This window comes from Neolamprologus multifasciatus, chromosome 15 (genome assembly GCF_963576455.1).
Source record: "Neolamprologus multifasciatus chromosome 15, fNeoMul1.2, whole genome shotgun sequence".
Classification (NCBI taxonomy): domain Eukaryota; kingdom Metazoa; phylum Chordata; class Actinopteri; order Cichliformes; family Cichlidae; genus Neolamprologus; species Neolamprologus multifasciatus.
Window position 1 is genome coordinate 13,971,215 of NC_140453.1, and position 19,686 is coordinate 13,990,900.

The 19,686-nt window shown below is 40.4% G+C and overlaps 2 protein-coding genes across 2 annotated transcripts; one reads left to right on the forward strand and one right to left on the reverse strand.

Annotated features, from left to right (window-relative positions):
* The first annotated feature begins 623 nt into the window (after nt 1-623).
* Nucleotides 624-15,330, forward strand: LOC146501760 (apolipoprotein B-100-like). Its single transcript, XM_085133828.1, has 26 exons — nt 624-841; nt 1,442-1,486; nt 1,775-1,887; nt 1,993-2,138; nt 2,274-2,421; nt 2,824-2,976; nt 3,258-3,382; nt 3,476-3,561; nt 3,694-4,144; nt 4,263-4,377; nt 4,552-4,698; nt 4,821-5,032; nt 5,147-5,366; nt 5,521-5,694; nt 5,800-6,003; nt 6,101-6,268; nt 6,447-6,649; nt 6,836-7,006; nt 7,337-7,458; nt 7,585-7,786; nt 7,891-8,063; nt 8,151-8,326; nt 8,418-8,533; nt 8,656-9,029; nt 9,142-13,838; nt 13,955-15,330. Exons 1-26 carry the CDS (start codon nt 784-786, stop codon nt 15,071-15,073), a joined length of 9,918 nt encoding a protein of 3,305 aa, XP_084989954.1. The 5' UTR covers nt 624-783; the 3' UTR covers nt 15,074-15,330.
* LOC146501761 (rho-related GTP-binding protein RhoB) lies at nt 1,775-19,643 on the reverse strand. The gene has a single exon (XM_085133840.1). The coding sequence runs from the start codon at nt 19,386-19,388 to the stop codon at nt 18,798-18,800; it is 591 nt and encodes a 196-aa protein (XP_084989966.1). The 5' UTR covers nt 19,389-19,643; the 3' UTR covers nt 1,775-18,797.
* Between the last annotated feature and the right edge of the window lie 43 nt (nt 19,644-19,686).

Genomic DNA, 19,686 nt, shown 5'->3' on the forward strand with positions numbered 1-19,686 from the left:
TCGTATGAACGTTCATGCAGTCATAAGTTTGAAACAAAGAAATGATACTCAGAAAAACTTTATTAATCCCAAAGGAAATTCTGTAAAATCAAAACTGAAACCTTTCTCAGTTTGAACTGATTGCCTCTTAGAATAATGGCACACAGCGTTGAAATGAAAGTCAATAAAATCCTGATACTACCAAATGTTTTTGTGACCTGAGCTTTGAATGCAACATACAAAGTTATTGATCCATGATGATTAGTACTTACACAACACTGATGATGGTTATTAAAAATGTTAGCTAGCAAGACTATATTAATGTTGTATTAAAATATAATGATATATGATAACACATAAACATTAGTATTATCCTAGTACCACAAAATCTATGTTGTACTGCACTATATTACTTACTAACACATAAAGTAGTACAGCACTAAATAATAAATTATCTGCTAGATATAAATTGTCGGGGGGTGGTGTTTTTTGGTTTTTTAACAATAAGCATTAGCATTCTATATTAATGACCTCAGGATGATCTCAAACCAGAAATAATAAAACAACAGTCATTTAAAATAATCACTGGCCACCCCCACCCAGTGCTGACAGACAGTCTTTTTACCTTTGACCTGCCACAAGGACTGCTCAGACTTTGGAACCAGGGCAACACATTTGCAAGTCCCTGCAATCACATACAGTATGTCTTGAAAGCTATAAAAGCCAAAAGGCGAAAGCACAAGAATTAGTCTTCAGAGAAAGAGGGGGACTCTTCTTACCTTAAGGCTTCCAGGAGCTCAACCCATGATGTTGGGTTACAAGCTCTGCCTTGTGCTGTTTCTGGGCACATGCACACTAGCCCGTGAGTACAATATTTTTTTCTATTTAAAGGCAGTGGACTTGGACCTGTATGTGACTTAAATCTGTTTGTTTAAAAATATGTAACGAATGCTTTTTTTTTTAGCTTTGTGAAAAGTTGGCAACTTGCTCTGAAATGGAACACATATTTCAAAAGTTTGAGATGATGATATTTGATACTCTTTATGTCTCTTATGTTTTTAAAATAGAGCAAAACAAATGTGTAACTATTTAATTAGACTTCAACATATAAAAATTTACAGTAAATATTGTTAGTTTGTGTTAAGTGTTTTGCAAGGCATTGACAAATAAAATTACTAATTTTTTTTATTAGTAGTATTTATTAATGTATTTAACGTGTAGCTTAAACGTTTACCAAACAAAAATCCCCAGTTTCCCCCCGGGTTGGAGACTCAAATTTCTTAGGGCTTACATAAGACAGCGTATTTGGCATAAAATCTGCCAAATCAAATGCGCAGAGACTCACGCTTGGAATAAGAGAGCAGCCAAAAGTGGCATAATTACTGTATTCAATCATTTGCAATTGTGTTGTTGCACTGTAATGGCAGCTTGTGCGTTTGTTTGGGGGTTTTTTGTTTTTCAGAGCAAGATGTTGGAAGTGTTGAGGAACCATCTCCAGCCTGCTTTTGTGAGTGTCTTTGTTGTCATTGTTTAAAAGTAAATATTTTACAATGTGTAATTTAATATTATAAAGCGGGAAAATCAAAATGGGAAGCTTGAAATATTTAATTTCCATTATACCTAGAACGTATATAGAGAACTACGCATTAAACATTTAGCTTCAGTTCCATAAGTCCTGGATGTAAAGCTTTGGTTTGAGTGGAGTTAGCCTTGAAGTTTTTATTTTAGTTTAGCATTTAATAAACTGGCTGTTGTTGTTCTAACTATTGCTGTAAATCCTTTAAATACTTTTCAGTGGCCAAAAGATACAGGCACTTCAGAAGATTTGTGTATGACTACAAAGCTGAGACCTTTAACACTGTGAATGGAGCTACAGACAATAAAAGCGGCCCCAAAGTCTCCTGCACAGTAAGTCTTCGAGCTTAGATCATTGCTGGGGGGGAAAAAACAGCAATCTCATGACCCTGAATGTAAAACAAGAAGTCCAAACAAACTGTTTATTCTGCTGCACAGGTTGAGGTTGATGTGCCCCAGACCTGTAGCTTCATCCTCCGCACAACAGACTGCTCTCTGAGCGAGGTTGTTGGCGTTGACGATGAGGGGAATCCACTGTATCGTCCTGCTGCTGGAACTGAGGCTTTCAAAGCTGCCATGGAGAAGTGAGTCATCTTGTTTGTAGGAAAGATTTATGTATTTTGTTAATTGCTCTCAGAAATTAGGATCCAGGGTAACTGAGGAAATCAAAGAGTGACCTGAATGGCAGGCTGTAAATGATGATCTGTCCACGTCAACAGAAACACTCTAAAGATCACAGTCGAAGGACAGACAGATGTCAGGCTGTACCCTGAGGACAATGAGCCCGTCAACATCCTCAACATCAAGAGAGGAATTGTCTCAGCTCTCATGGTGCCTGGGATGGAAGAGGAGAAGAACAATGAAATGGTAGCTCCCCTCACTTGTTTATTACTTGATTTCTTCTTTTTTGGGAATATTTTCATAGCTTCATAGTTGGCAATTAAATCACGCCAAGTAGAGCCTGATTCAGTTTGTTGTTTAGTCATGTACAGATAAGTTGCACAAGGTGCAGATAAGCTGGCCCAGTCAGAGGAGATAAATATACTGTTGTAACAGCATGTTCCAACAATGACAATTTTCAGCAACAGGTCAAAGTCCTAGATAACTTTATCTTGTTATTGACATGCACTGCTCTCATAATGGAGGTAATCTTTAAGAATGATTGATTACCTGATTTAAGAGATAAGTTAAAGGAAGGAAAGCACGTCCATAGGTCCAGTTCTTACAGCTTGAATATTGAATTGTTTTGAACATCCTAATCATTTCCAGCCCACCGTGCACGGAGCGTGCTCCACCGACTTCACCGTCAACAACAAACAGGACATTGCTACTGATGTGACAGTCAGCAGGGATCTGTCCAGATGTGACTGGTTCACTGCCCGCAGACAGGACACCAGTCCCCTGGCTCTCATCTCTGGCATGGTAAGAGTTCAACAGAAATCTGACACTGCCATCACAAACTCAGGCCAATAGTCAAAATATCAGCACTCAATCATCAGGAAAAAAATATGGTCTGATTACATTATTAAATGAACCCAAGCTATATTTTTATAGTATAAAACCACAAAGCAAACATCCATCCCTTTTTTCTTCCAACGTCAAGCCACAAAGTACATCTACATTTCCCAGCATTCTACATTCTCCAAACTTCTGACAAAACATGAATTTTTTATTTATTTATTTATTTATTTATTGCCTGTCAGAAAACCGGCCTGTCCAAGCTGATCAGGAGCACTCAGAGCTGTAACTACAGGTTTGACAACCAGAAGAAACACATGACCAGTGGAACCTGCACAGAGAAACACATCTTCCTGCCCCTGTCCCATGAGTAAGTTTTATTTTGACTATTTTTCATGAATAATTTTGTGAATTCTCTTTGAAATCTAACGCACATTTGGGGATTTCTCTCTTCTGAAAAAAGAAACCAATATGGAATTTCTGCTATGGTGAAGCAGACTGTGACTCTGAGAGCGACTGCCAAGATCAATGACAGAATCTTTGATCACAGTGAGTGCTTCTGTTGTGTGAAAACAAATTTTGTAAAAATGGGGGGGAAAAAACAATATAAATATTTTATGTGTGTCTCTAACATCTAGATTCTAATAGATTTTTCACTGCTTGTGATTTATTTCTGTACAGATGAGGACAATATTTGGAACTTGGCCATGGATGTTGTTGACGACAAATCCCCAGTGCAAACCATGGATGCTGTCGCTGCCACGATGCAGAAGCTGAACTCTCTGTCAGAAACCAACGAGGGCGAGAAGCGCGCCGGCCTTTTCCGCCAGCTGGTGTCAGAGTTTCGTGGCCTGAAGGGGGACATCCTGGACTCGGCTATTGTTGAGATGACAGACATTTCACCCTCTCTGACGTGGCAAGCTCTGGCTCAGTGTGGTACACCAGAATGCACTAGCGCCATGCTCAAGCTTCTCAGGACCTTTCATGAAGATGCTGTTGAGGTTGATGCTGTTGTCTACGCCCTGGGGCTGCTGCCCAACCCTTCACAGCAGATGGTGAAAGACTTGCTGGCAATGGCTCAGTACAAGCAGAGCAAACCCATCATGTATGCTTTGAGCAATGCAGCCAGGAAGTAAGTGAACATAAATATATGACATTCTGAAGGACGCTCTCCTCGATGCAGTAACACTGAATTGTGGTACCTGTTGTAAATTAATACATAATCCCTAATGTCTATCTTTATCCTCTAGACTGTATAAATCTGAGGGAGTCACTCCAGAGATCACAGCTGTCTACAACTATATTGCTTCTCTTCTGGGTGCAGACTGCCCTGGTGACAAAGACCTGACTTTCCTGACTTTAAGGGTAGGTAACAAGACGTGAATAAGAATACATTTTCATTCAAGAAAACTTTATTATATCGAGACAATACAGAGGGGAAAAAACACTGATCCCACATTTCCTAGGGACAAAGATAAAAAAGTTTTAAGGGGAACATTTAATTGCATGATTTATGATTTGGTTTAATATTCTGTCCAGGTTGTTGGCAACATGGGAGACGCAATGGAGGCCACCGATCCTGCTATTAAGACCACCCTGCTCAAGTGCATGAGACAGCCCGCAACCACTTTGTCCGTGCAGCTGGCCGCCATCCAGGCTTTCAGGCGCATGTCTGTGACAGATGAGGTAACTAACCACATTCCTCTTCTACATGAGCAGTCTCCTTGCTTCCCGGTTTTATAGTGGAGACAAACTGCAGCTACAAAGACCATTAAGTCACTGTTTTTTCAAATTGTTTTCCTGTCCAGATTCGTGCCAACCTCCAGAGGGTCAGCCAGTATCCCAAGGGCGCTGTGCAGAAACGTCTGGCAGCTTATCTGACACTGATGAGAAACCCCGAGGACAGTGACATTGAGGTGGTGAAGAAGCTGCTTACCCAAGAGCAGAACGAGCAGATCAGGGCTTTTGTGTCCTCCCACATCTACAACATCATTTCCTCAACTGATTCAGAGACCAAAAAGTAAGAATAAAGCATTTTTCAGCTTAATGTGTTGTTCTATACATATATTTCGCCGATTTGGGCACCCATCTATTTACACTCAGCTAATAGTTTTACTTTTAATCTTCACTCCAGGCTCGGGGAGAAAATAATGGATGCCCTGCAGGACACAGAAGTTTCTACACACAGCGACTACACCACAAAATCTCGCAACTATGAGCTGGGAATGGCACATGAGAGCATGGCGGCCAAAATTCAAGGCAATGTCATTTTCGATCCCAGCAGCACGTTGCCAAGAGAAGTCTTGCTGGAAACTACCCTGAATGCTTTTGGTTACAGCATGGATATTTGGGAGGTATGTACAGTGCTTCTCACGCACAATTATTTATGCCATTTTTACACCTTTAACACTGAACTTTATTCATGGGGATTAATTTTATTTGATGGGACCTAACCCCAACAACTCCTGGTTCATTTTTGTATTCATATTATTACATTTTTTTTGGCAGGTTGGCATGGAAGGAAAAGGCTTTGAGCCAACCATTGAGGCTCTGTTTGGCAAGAATGGATTCTTCCCTGACACAGTGTCCAAGGCTCTGTACTGGGCTGAAGAACAGATGTCACCAAAGATCAAGGAAGTTCTGGAGAAATGGGTTGCTCCACTGAAAATAGAGGGGCAAAAGGTATATCACTCGCATAACTGTTTCTGTTAAACACTCTTATTCTTAGTGAACGTATCATTGTCACTCACACCAACGTATTTAACATATTGGTCCCTTTTTCTTAAGGCTCCTGAAAATCTTGCAACAGAAATTGTCCGCAACCTCAACAAGCTGGTAAAAGACCTGCAGAACCGAGAGTCCCCAGAGGCCATGGCCTACCTGAGGCTAATGGGAGCTGAGCTTGGCTACATCAAGAGCAATGAACTGAAGTCTATTGCTGAAAATGCAATGATGTATGCAGACATTTTCATGAGGATAATACCAACAAAGGTAGTGTTCTGCAGTCATTAATATAGTGTCTATATAGGGTTTTTTTTTTCTTTGCAACTGAAAAACTCTATTTGTTAACTGTATTTCTCCCTGTCAGGTCATGTCTAACCTGATTTCAAGCACTCGCAATGAGATTTTTGCCCATTACATCTTCATGGACAACAAATTCATGATGTCAACAGCATCTGGCTTGCCTCTGACATTTGCTCTGTCTGGCACCTTTGCTCCTGGTGCAAAAGGAGGTCTTCGCATGACTCCAAACATGGTAAAGTATTTAACCTGTGTTTAGCACCATACTAAAACAGCAATTGTTATTACAATGTTGCTGTTTTAATTGTTTGTTTCTGTGACATGTACGTAGAATTCTCAGTAATATTAATCCTGACTGTTGGTCATTTTTTCCCCACGCACTTCAATTTTTCTGTGATGCCCTTTGTTTCCAGGAGCTGGTGTTCATGCCCGCAATTGGAATTGAGTTCATGACTCAGATGGGAATCCATGTGCCTGAATTTGTTGTCTCTTCAGTTGAGATGCACACCAACATGTACCATGAGAGCTCTTTCAATGCCAAGATCACCATGGAGCAAAACCAAGTCAAACTTTCCATCCCTGCTCCACAGGGCACCATGAAATTCTTGAGAATCAGGTAAAAAAAAAAAAAAAATCTGATAACTTACTTTGTGTAATACAAGTAAATGGTATTAATTGATATTGATTGAATAATTATAAAGAACACTACCAACAGGGAGCGTATTGCATTTCATATATTATGTATGCTTAGTAATGTTGTTAGAAGTTGTAAAGTAATTTTGCTGTTCTTTGTTTGAAATAGCAACAAAGTTATGATTGTGGGTGCTGGACACGCTACAGTGATCCCACACAGACTAGCCGACTCCAGCTGCAGCCCTCTCTTCTCTGGAGTCAAATACTGCACAAAAACAGTTCATGGTGACGCTCCTGGCAAGACGGCTGCTCCTTACTTCCCTCTGAACGGAGAGACTGAGTAAGATGTTCTTTAAAAAGTCAGGTTTTGCTTTGTTTCTTTGTTAAATAAGAAATGGAAATGCCTTAAATATGATCATGTAACATATTTCCATTTAATGCTGAATATTGTTTAGTATATTGTGGTACAGTTGAAAAGAAGATGGTTAAATACAGATAAGAATAGGTCAAGAATAGGTCAAGAATAGGTCAAGATTAAAAGATTTTAGCTCATCTCAGATGGTGGTTTTAGCTGGATATATGCACATGAGATTATAGATTTTATAGCTGCACAGTACCAAATTGCATTACAAGAAATAAAAATGTACTAAAGACTTTATTTTTACCCAAGGTTTGCTCTGGACATCGAGCCTACTAAAGAGGTCTCTGAGTACGCAGCCAGTATCACCTATGGCGAAGAAAAGGACGGACGCCACAAGGTTAATTCTGTGAAGATGACCCTGAGAGCCGAAGGTATGAATATTGCTTTTTTTTAATCAAGAATTTTATTACATGTGCTGCCTCTTTCTTTTCTTTTTTTTTTCTTTTTTTGAGTTATACAGATAAGTGATTAACCTTTTTCTGACTCTGTGACGTCAGGTGCTCAGCCTACTGAGGCTACAGTCACCATGAAATACAACAGGAACAGAAATGTCTTCAGCACTCAGATCGACATACCTGACTTTGATGTTGAGGCGGGCGTCAAGCTCGGCATGACGGATAGCAATGCCAGAGGCAAATCTATTACCCTCGAGATTTCCAACAAGAACGTGCCTCAACTCACTCTGACTGGCCGTGCCAAGTGAGTAAACCCAGCAAAATATTTTCCTAAACTGTTCAATTACTTTACTATAATTACAGTGACCTCATTGCAGAAATTAACTGTTTTTTTATTGTTAATTATAGGCTTCAGGCTATGACTGATGGCATGCTGCAGCTTCAGCTGTTAGTCCCCTCACTCAAGACAGATGCCACAGTCACTGCTACCATGAGCAAAGCCGACGGACTCACCATGGAGATCAGAAGTGATGTCAAGCTCCCAGAGATCTCCTCCATTCAGGCAGTCACCTTCAAATATGGTAATTTTGCTCAAGAAGAGTGGCAATGGAGCTCAAAGAATGGTCATGTCATGTACAGTTTAAAACACTGTGTTTTTACTGTCACAGGCGAAGAGCAGGCTGAGGTTCAGCTGACGTCCAACATGAATGCTGAAACAAAAGTCCCAGTGCATTACACTAAGGTCGTCCAGGCCTGGCTGAGGAAGACTGCAGAGGATGTTATGGACCAGCAGGTTATCAAGACTGATATGAAACTACGACACATCGTCAACAAAGGAATTGAGGTAAAAAGAATTTTATACTAACTGAATGTTTATTTCGTAGTTTTTAGTTTGTCCAGACTGAATCATAAGAAATATGATGTGTTTTAATCAGGCCAGCAATATCTGGATGGACAAAGTCTCAGCTGATTGTCTCTATATGGCGAGACTGAGGAACAGCTTAGCTATGATGGAAATGCCATCTGTGCCTGAAAACCTGTTCATGAACCTGTAAGTGAAGCAAAAACATTAACTAGTATCTTCATAATTGTTATTATAATAAAAAACTTTCAAACCTTATACTGAATAAATACAACATTTTAACATGTTCCCTACTTTCACCATTTCAACAGTGAAAGCACACTGAGATACCAGTTCAACCAGGACCGTCTGACTATCACCATCCCAGTTCCTTTTGGGGGCAAATCATCTGAGGAGCTGAGGATACCTCAAATGGTCACCACTCCACACATTTCCATGCCGAAGTTGGGCATAGATTTTGCCTCACGAGGAATCCAAATCCCAACTTTTAACATCCCATCTGACTATGATCTCACCCTGCCTCTGATGGGCATGGTGGAAGTGGCTGCCAAGGTCGACACCAACTATTATAAGTGGGAGGCAACAGCGTCTGCTGGTAACAACACTGCAGAGTCTCCTAACTATGTGGCCAAATTCAACATTGTGGCTGACAGTCCGATCCAATTCCTCTCATTTTCAGCTGAGGGTAATTCTTTATTCTTTATTCTTATAAACTATACATTTGTTATTGAACAGTGCAGAAAAAACATAGACGCTGATACGAATTGTTAATTTTTTTTTATTTGTCTGTTCTAAAGGAGCAACCAAAATCACTGACACGGAAGCGGAAACTATGGAATTCACTCTTGATGGTTCCCTGAAACACATGCTGATCATCACAGGTTTTAATGTTCAGGAAACCATTGCAGTCACAGACAGTTTGATGTCAACTGGCCGCTACAACGTGCATGCTTTTTCCCCTGAGGGTCTGGACACCTCCCTGACTATTACTACCCAGATGACCCTTGACTCTAAAAAGGTTTTTGGAAATGTTAACACAAATGGAAGTGTCACTGTTGGACTCATGACCGCTTCCACCACCTATCTCTACACCTTCTCGGTCGACCCAGCGAAGAAAGAAGCAATAATGCAGAGTTCACTGAATGTGAAGTCTGAAGACCTGAAGCTTGAAAACAAGATGAAGGCATCATATGCAGAGGAAGAGCTTCTGTTTGACTCTAACACTAAAGTGAACAGTGACCCCATCGTGCACAACACCAAAATTAACCTTAGGTACAAGGATCTCAAGCTTACCATCCAGTCCAGCTCTGAGACACAGGCTGATGAGAGGATGCTTCGGAGCCAGATAGAGTTTGCTGCCTCTAGAGGACAGGCCAGTCTCAGAATAGAGAATCTAGCTGATGATACAAGCAACCGTATCTACTCACTGCTTACCGGTTCCCTTAATCCCTCTGGCATGGAGGTCAACACTGAGGCCTCCATGAACATCTTTTCAAGCATCGCCTCTCACAAGGCCGCCTTTTCCCTGAACACCAATGGCCTGACCACCAGCTGTACAACAACCGCCCAGCACAGTCCATTCACATTTGAGAATATTTTCCATGGTACAGTTGACACTTCAAGTGCCACCATGTCTCTCACAACAAAAGGAGGCATTAAAGAAAACAAAGCAGAGCTCACCATTGGAGGCAAGATTGCAACCACAGAAGTCTACCTTAACAGCAACTTTGAGGCTAACCTCTTTGATATTAACAGCAGAAACAGAGTGAACTTCAGAGTGAATGAAGATGGCTTGACTCTCTCTAACAACATGGTTGGATCTTTCAAGGAGATGAGGACTGAAAACACAAACGCACTGTCTCTTACACTGAGATCTTTTACCCTGCAGTCCAAGACTGACAACTTGCTTGACAGCAGCAACTCTTACAAGCATGACATCACAGTCAACATGGGCCGTTCTGCTGCCTCAGTTATTGTGAAAAATGACCTGAAGATAATGGAGGTTAGCTTCGTGAATGATGCCCAGTTCAAGGCAAAGCCCTACAACCTGGAGCTGACTGGAACAGTGATGGGAGCTTTCTCAGAGGAAGAGCTCAAACACACCTATGAAATCAAGTTTATTGACATGGTCCTGTCTGCAAAGTATAACACCAACGGTAAACTCCTGGGAACTCAAATGACGCATACCACTGATATCGAGGTTGCTGGCCTGACCATGAAGTTCAACAATGTGGCTAACTTCAACTCCCCATCTCTTCATCTGGACAGCAAAGTTGCAACTGTGGCTGCACCCTTCACCCTGAACATTGATTCCATTTTCAATTCAAATGGTGCAGTGAATCTGTATGGAAAGCAGAGTGGCGAATTATACAGCAAATTTCTCCTGAGAGCACAACCCATGCTTTTCACACAGTCATTTGAGTACAGAGCTTCAACCACACATGAACTAGAAGGCAGACCAACCATTACAACAAATATGGACAACAAGTTCAGCAGCATGCTGAGCCTCCAAGAGCAAAGTGTCGCACTGAAGGTGACATCTAAAGTAAATGAGCACGCCTTTGAACAGGAAATGAGTGCCTACAACAATGCAGAAAGAATGGGTGTTGAAATGGCAGGAGCAGTCTCCACTCCCCTCTTCAGTGAGTCCATTCAAAATTATGCCATCTCTGGATTTGTGAAATATGACAAGAGCAGTGACAGTCATTCTCTCCAGATCCCATTTATTGAGCATCTGCCTGCATTCGTTGAAAAGATGAAGAGCACAGTGATGGTACTGATGGACAACAGCATTGAGATGCTAAAAGACATCAACAACAGGTATGAGATCAGTGCCAAGTTCCAGCTCAAGGTGGCAGAACTAAAGGAGGCCATTAACAACTTTGACTTCAACCTGTTTATCCAAGACCTGAGAAAATTCATCAGCTCAATGGAAAACTTCATCACCAACTTGACACCCAAGCTCCCAACTGAAAAAGTCATTAACATACTGAAATCTATTAAAGACACCATAATGGTTTGGATGAAGAAACATGACATTGCGAACAAGTTCCAAGTGATTTATACCAAAATTGAAGAGATTCTCTCCAGCTTTGAAGTTGAAAAAATGATTGGAGCCTTCATGGATGAGATTGTTAAAATGATGAAGCAGTATCAGGTCAGAGAAAAGATTCAGCATGCATTTGATTCTCTCAGGTCAATTGACATTCAGCCTGTGATGAAAAACATAATGGTACCTGTTCAGGAGCTGTTGAATGAGCTATATGCCTTTGACTTCAAACAGCTAATTGATGACATGAGCGACTATTTCATCAGAATGATCCAGAAAGTAAGGTCCTTTGATTATGACACCCTCACCATGGAGCTGAAAGAGAAAGTGGCAGAAATGAGCAAGATCCCCTGTTTTGGAAAACTTTATGGAGAGTTCAGAGTTAATTCACCTCATTATAAACTCACAACCACTGCTGACCTGGAGAACACCACAACAATTTCTGACACACCAGAGTTCAAAATGAACCTCATCTCAAAGACTACATCTACTTTGCGAATCCTTGACTTCACTGTGGAAGCCAGTGCACATTTATCTGTGCCCAAGATGAGTCATTTGTCCATCTCTGAGCTCATCAAGGTTGATCAGTCATCTTTTGAACTTGACCACAAGGGTCAAATGACCTTCTATGGTCTGACAGCTGAAGCTTCTGCTGATACTATTGCAGCAGCAAAAACTGAGCTCTACTCTGCAACCCTTGTTAACAATGCAGTCTTCAACATGGAAAATGGAATTTCAACCACCGCAGTCACTACGTATGTACATGACCTCAACATGCCTGCCCTTAACATCTTTAGTGAAATGGAGATTAAAGAAAATGTAGTTTTCCTGCTTAAAGATGGCTCCATCCAACTGACCTTTAACAATGTGGCCAGAGAAAAATATGCAATTCGGGACTTCTCAGATGAGGCACGCCACAAGAGCGACTTGTCAGTGGTCATGGATTTCCATAAAGCCAAAGTGAGTTTCACTGGAACAACAGACAGCAACTTTCTGAAAACGAATCAGAATGTTGGTGCTGAAATATGCATTTTCAGCCACGTAGTTGTTGATGCCAAGGCTGAGACTGAAACACCTTTCATTAAAAACAGCATTGCAGAACTCAAGTTTGAGGCAAAGGTTGAAGACATGAAAATTGATTTCTCTGCCTCTCACAGCGCACAGCTGGTTGGTCAGGTTGAAGGAACTCTCTCAAACTCAGCCCTTGCTCTGTTCACACCTAATGAGCTTAAGCTTGATACCAAGAACACAGCAAATACCAAAATTGCCCTTCCATTAAAGCTGTCTGGAAAGATAGATCTCCAGAATGACATTGCTTTCACCGTGAACACCGAAGTGCAGCAGGCTAGTTGGACAGGTCTGGCTAGATTCAACCAGTACAAATACTCCCATTACTTTGCTGTGGACAACAGAGAAACAGAAATTAACCTGTATTCCCAAATCAAAGGAGATGCCAATCTTGATGTATTGAAGCAGCCTATCACCATTCCTGAAATTACCTTGCCATTTGTTGACATGAAGACACCAAAAGTGGAAGACTACTCACTGTGGGAAGACACTGGTCTGGGCAATCTACTAATCACAACACAGCAAACATTTGATATGAGCTCCAAGCTGAAGTACACTAAGAACCATGAGTTGATCGCCATTAACATCAATATGGATCCAGTCATCAATGCGTTTAACAACAATTTCAAGACACTGCACAAGAAAATGATGAATGGCAAGGATAAGGCTGCTGCCATACTCGCTACATCATATGACAAAGCAAAGGAAGAGTATGAAAAATATAGCACTGAGTTGCCTAAAACTATTACTGTCCCTGCCTATAAGGTTCCCATGATGAACATTGAGACATCAACATTCACAATTCCCCTGCCTGACTTCACCCTCATCACAATGCCCACTCTGCGTGTGCCCTCTGCCCTGCGCAGGGTAACTCTTCCAAAAATCACCCTGCCCAAAATTCAGAGCATCAAGATCCCAGTTATGGGTGATATGACCTATGAGATCTCCATGAAGACACCAATGATCACTCTCAAGACTAACGCAAGCATCCTAAAGCAGGACAGCATCACCATCAAACTAGATGCTTTTTCAACATCTGAATTTGAGATCCTGAATGGAATGATTGAGGGCAAAACCAATGTGAACATGATGGGTGGATTTAAAATGGCCTCTCTCCTCAATGTGAAACATTCAATGCTAGAGGGACATCATGACAGCACCATCTTCCTAACTACTGAAAATGTAGCTATCGCCATCACAAACACAGCAAAGGTCAACATTCTTGACCTGACCATGGAAATCTATGAGGAGATTACTGGAAATCCAGAAGAAGGCCTTATTGTCTCAGTTTCCAATCCATCTGCAGGACTCATTGCAGTTCAGATGCAGGCAAAGCGACCGGCACAAGTGAAAGCAAGACTCTATGGTCGTTACCCGGTAAGATAATAGCCTACTATTGATGCACTTTCTAATAAAAGCTGTTTTTTTTTTTTCAACCTAAATGATGTATTATTTAAATAATTAACCTATTGGTTTTCATGTGTCCTGTTTAGTCTGAGCCATCCACAGACATTGATATCTTGGGTCTGAAGATGTCTGTGATCAACTCTGAGAAGCTGAACCTTCAAACAACCTGGAATATGGAAATACCATACGAGATGATGCTCGGAGCAAAGAAACAGGTGCCTGCGGTCATGGAAATAGTGTCTGAATCTGCTGTCATAACATACAAGGCGGTCAACAAACAAGTTAGAAGACTCGAAGGTTCCTTTGCACAGGCTAAAAAGCAGGGTAATGTGATGTTCAAGAAGGCTATTAACAGTCTTGAATCAGTAAAATCTTGCAAGATTGTGACCACTGTCACAGATAATACTGTTTTAATCCTCGAAAACTACCAGAAGAAAGTTGAAAAGTTCCTTGATGCTGTTGTTAAATTTCTGAGAGAGACTAGGTTCCAGATTCCCGGCTATAAAGAGAAGCTGTCTGGGCTTGAGGTCTATCAGAAATGTACTTCTTTTGTTGCTGATGTATCTGAAGAAGCAATCCATAAGATTCCAGAGTACCTTTCTTCCATGTTTGCAACGGCACTTGATTATTTCCAAGCCACCGAATTCACCTTCCCAGGTTCTAATCGCATTGTCAGCGGAAAGGAAATTCTTGATGATATGTTGGTAGCTTTAAAGAAAATCCAGGGCCAAGTGGTTGTTACTGTGAGAAAATTTAGAGATATCCGGCTGGAGGACATTGTAAAGAAATTATCAGCAATCATGCAGTTTACCATCCAACAGAGTGAGAAGCTTCTCCAAACTCTGAAATCCCAGAATCTGGAGACACTTTCTGACTTTGTGAGTACTGCATACAACGATGCCATGAACTCTCCTGTTCTGGCTGGTGTTATCAAGCCGGTTGAAGAGGTCTGCAGAGTTGTTATGGAATATCTAAAAGCTGTGACTGCTAAACTCCAAAATATTTTGGCTGACATATCTAGTAAACAACTCACAGCTGACATCCAGTCCTGGATTAATTCAATGGTGGAAGGCATTAATACTCTGCACAACAATGCCATTACATCCCTGAAGGAAAAAAGCAAAAGTGTTGAAAAATATGTTAGAGTAAGTGACCAAAAAGTAGAGGTTGACATCCCTTTGCCATTTGTTGCCAAATTCAACTAAGCAACCATAGCTAACAATGATATAGGATTGACTTTCTGTGTTTTGTAACCAACGGTGCAATAGTGAATCTGTTTTCATAACAGCAAACCAAACTGAGCAATAAAAATGATGCCTGTATAATGTTTGTTCCTTTACTAGTTTTCAAATTGATAAATTTGTTTATTATTTCACAGCAGACGCCCAGTGCTCCCTTTGTGTCTTGTACTATTTAAAACAAAAACCCTGTCCGGGTATCAATAAATACAGTTTGTACTGCATTCATGTCTGTGCATTCTTTACATAAAGTTTAACATGACTGGTTAAAAAGATTGGAAGCTAATGAACTATAAATATTTCTTCATGTAGTTTTATGTTTTCCTGTACAGATTTAAAACAATAAAAAGCTTACTCCCTAAAGATCACAACAATACACCCTTGCTGGTAATTTCTATCCTCTGGTCTAATTTTAGATCGGACACAAATAGTTTCTGTGATACACACACACACACACACATTTCTTATAATAAAACAATCACAATAAATATAGAAACAGAGTCATTTTGACCTGCCCCTTTGGAATAATGGGATTATTTTGTCTGGGGACAGCTACAGGCTATGTGTCATCATGAGAAGTGGTGAAATAAGTATACAGCTTATTGACTTGTGTAACGTGATAAATAAGTCATTAGAAGTATAAACAAACTTAAATCTTTAAAGGGTTTGCAAATAATATGAGAACGAGTAAACTATGAGACTCTTAAAAGTAAACATATTCATAATAATGGGAACACGGCTCAGTACCCTGTATACAGTGCTTAACAAATTTATCAGACTGTCTGTCATAAAATCAAGAAAATGCAAAAAATTTTTAAATCTATCAAAAATATATTTATAACTAAAACAAATGATGCTGTTATTTATTATTTATTAGGCAAATGAAAAACTGAATCCAATGTTTTCTTACCCAAATATGAACAAGTACACTGGACTTCTCTGAGAACTCAAATATAAACCAAACATAACATTCAAACACTAAAAAGGATTTTTCTATTCAGGAATGTTTGTAAATTTTGGGCATTTGGGTCATAAATCTGTATAGTGGGGTATAATTATTCATTTTCGTATTGAAGAGCAGGTATTTTGAACTAGCATAAATTTCTTTCAGCAAAACATACAAAAGTAAGATAACGGCAAATACACAAGTACATTAGATTTACTCTTGTTTCAAAGGCCTGAATCAAAGTGATGGTTCAGTGGATCCTGATTAAAGCAAATAAAGAAAGAAATACTAATAAATAGTAAATTTACCAGCAGGTTCCAACTATTTTATCAGTATACATAATGTTTCTTTGTACGATCAAAGGAAAGAAAGCTGTGTGTCAGGAAAATGCGACAAGAGTGGAAAAGTGCAGTCAGTGAAACACATTGATTTTTTTTTATTGACTTTCCCAGAACAGTACCACTTGTTCCCTTACATTCTGTTTTTTTCCCCTCACAAAATTTCCACTCTTTTAATTGTACCATTCTTCCACAGAAAGCATTGTGTAATTACACCAATGGCATCAAATAAACTCTTACAAAGAGATAGGTTTGGCATATTCCACAATTTCCTTTTGTGTGAGGAGACGCAAACTGTACCGTCTTATCACAAATACTAACCTAAAATCATTGCAAATCAGAGGCACATGAGGGGGACCGGTGTGGGAAATTAACCAGTCCAGCACAATGCATTCCTGTGCTGTATGTCAGCAAAAAAAAAAAAGACAGCAACAGACAGCAGACAGGAGGAATGTGACTTTTAAATGCCACTGTAACTTCGGCTGGATTTTTTTTTTTTTTTTTTTTACAACAAAACAAAAAAAAGTATTTTTAAACACAGATGTGCCTGCAGCGCAGTTTCTTAGTAAAACACAGACAAAGTAAGTGTTTAAAGCAAAAAATCCATATTTTTTTGTTTTCAATAACAAGTAAAAGAGCAAAACATGAACAGTAAGAGTTTCACCCTTAACAACAGTCTCTGTAACTAATGTTCACAGTCATATGAACACACACTCCCACCATCATGCAAGAGGACAGTTACACAACACTTGAAAAACACTGAAAAAAAAGAAAGAAAAAAAAAACTATCTTAATCCTTTTCACAAGAATGAAAAAAAAAAGTCAGCTCAAAATACACTGATTTTAGCTTTCAGTAACATTTTTTGACAACATAAATTTAAGGTACATTCACTGTCATAATGGAAGACATTGAGATTTTAAGAAAAAGGGAAAAAAGAAAAAAACTTTCTCTTTCTTAACTGTATTTAATTCAGTTTAACAGCTCTATAATCATTAGTACTTCACATTTACCGTTTTCTCATGTTTTAATAATCAAAGGGAAGCCCTTTAGTTTAAGTGTGTGTCACTATTACATAAGTGTTCTACTAATAGAATTGCATGAAACACTTCCAATAAAGTGTTGCCATCAGATGGCTTAATCCCACATGAGCGTGTGCTTTTGGGTCATAAACAGCAGTTTCATGACACTTTGAGAAAACGCCCTTCACCGAGCAAGGCCATCACATGCCACACATCTCAAGTGTTTAATTGTCTCTGGGAAATATCCTCCGTACCACTCTAAATGAAGCTGTGCCCAAACAGAAAATTTCAAGCTTTTTTTCCCCCCATGTGTTTGAAAAACAGAGACAGCTGGATGGAAATGGGATTATATACTACTGTATGTGCTTCAAAAGATGCTGTTCAGATGTGCTGTACAGAAATATATGTACAGAGGACAATGTGTTTGTATAAATTAGCCAAAATGAGTTAGAACTAGTGTAAAAGCATGCTTAGTAACATAAAAAACTAAAGTTGTAAAACGTGACTCCCACTTAATACTGAGAGTTTCTGCCTGAAAACCTGCAAAACTACAGGGCATTGTGGTTAGCCCTTTTCAAGACTGGTCCAGGTGTAGTCTTGTAAACCTTGAATCAAATCTAACCTGCTGCATAATTTGAAGGAGAAAAAAAAGACATTTAATACTGTGGAATCAAAATTATACGTTATTTTTTAGCCATGCTCCAAACTAACAAACTCTAAAAACATAAATAACCAATTACAACCTTGATCTATGAAATGTCTTTGCAAAAGTGCCCTAAAATATCACAAACAAAAACAACAACAAGTTGGCAATGACTTGTAGTTTTAACAAGCTTTCTTTCTATGCTTTGCTGTAGCATCCTGGTCTTGTGCAAGATCAAACTTCAATTACCTCATATTAAAAATAACAGTGCATTTGTTCTTTTTGCTTTGCTTGTTACACAGTATAACCTTGGCAATAAGGCTTGTGGACTATGCAAACTTTAAAACACAAAAAAAAGAGAGCAGAGTCATCTCGACTCTCCAGCAGGCCTTCTCGTCTACACGAGAAGATGCAGAGGGGGATTGAAAAGTCGCCCACTGAAATCAAACGCTTTGTGATTTTTTTCAGTCAGACTGGGATCATGTGACCCCAAAAAGAACACCCAACATGCCATAACCAGTGTCCCGTCCCGTCCCCCCCCCCCCCCCCCCCATCAGATGATATTCGTGTGTGTTCCAATCAGCTCCGTTTGCAGTCATCGGTTTTGGTTCAAGCAAAGGCATCCGACTTCGAGGGAGTGTCCGAACAATGGTCACTGCCCTCACATGTCCAGACACGGACCCCAACGCAGGAAACGTCTGTTCTTGCGCGTCCCAGTAGCCCCCCGCCCAAGCCAGAGTCAGTTCACATCAAAACACAGCATTTGAAACAGCCACCTCGGGTTGTTTGTCGTTTCTGTAAAGCTGCCCGTGTTGCCGTTTCAAATACTTCCCAGATCCCCTCCTTGGTTTTAGCTGAGCACTCCAAATAGTCATATGCGCCAATGCGCGTGGCCATGGCCCGGCCATCCTCTGTTTTCACTGGCTCCAGCTTCAACCGAGACAGCTCATTCTTCACGTTCTCGTCGTTGCGGAGATCCCTCTTGTTGGCCACTAATATGATGGGTACGTTCGGGCAAAAGTGTTTCACTTCAGGGACCCACTTTTCAGGGATGTTTTCCAACGAGTCCGGGCTGTCCACCGAGAAGCACATCAGAATGACGTCGGTGTCCGGATAGGAGAGCGGCCGCAGCCGGTCGTAGTCCTCTTGTCCGGCTGTGTCCCACAAAGCCAGCTGGACTTGCTTGTTATCCACTTCTATGTCCGCCACGTACGTCTCAAACACAGTCGGGACATACACTTCTGGAAACTCGTCTTTGCTGAATACTATCAGTAGACATGTTTTCCCACATGCACCGTCGCCCACCACGACAAGTTTCTTTCGTATGTCTGCCATTGCTGCCTCTCCCAGTTCTCGCTCTCAAACGCGGCTCAGTCCAAAGTCGGCAGTTGTAAATGTTTAGTCGTGTCAACTCCAGTAGCTTTTAAACTCTAAGCAGATACTGGTCAAGCTCGTCCCTCAAGTCAGTCCTTTCCACTAACTCCGGAGCCTTTTGCCACAAACTACAGCAATCTCTTTATAAAGCGTAAGGCGTTTTCCTAAATATAGCAATCCAATCGGAAATGGGGAGGTGAGATCACCGTCTGTAAAGGAAAAGGTGATTGGGTCCCGTCGGGTTTTTCTTGCGTTGGAG

Excerpts from the sequence above, each read along its gene's own strand:
- LOC146501760 (XM_085133828.1), top strand. The coding sequence starts at position 784 with ATGATGTTGGGTTACAAGCTCTGCCTTGTGCTGTTTCTGGGCACATGC. Across the intron at positions 6,269-6,446 it reads TTCGCATGACTCCAAACATG|GAGCTGGTGTTCATGCCCGC; the intron begins GTAAAGTATTTA and ends CTTTGTTTCCAG. Across the intron at positions 8,327-8,417 it reads TCGTCAACAAAGGAATTGAG|GCCAGCAATATCTGGATGGA; the intron begins GTAAAAAGAATT and ends TGTTTTAATCAG.
- LOC146501761 (XM_085133840.1), bottom strand. The coding sequence starts at position 19,388 with ATGGCAGACATACGAAAGAAACTTGTCGTGGTGGGCGACGGTGCATGT.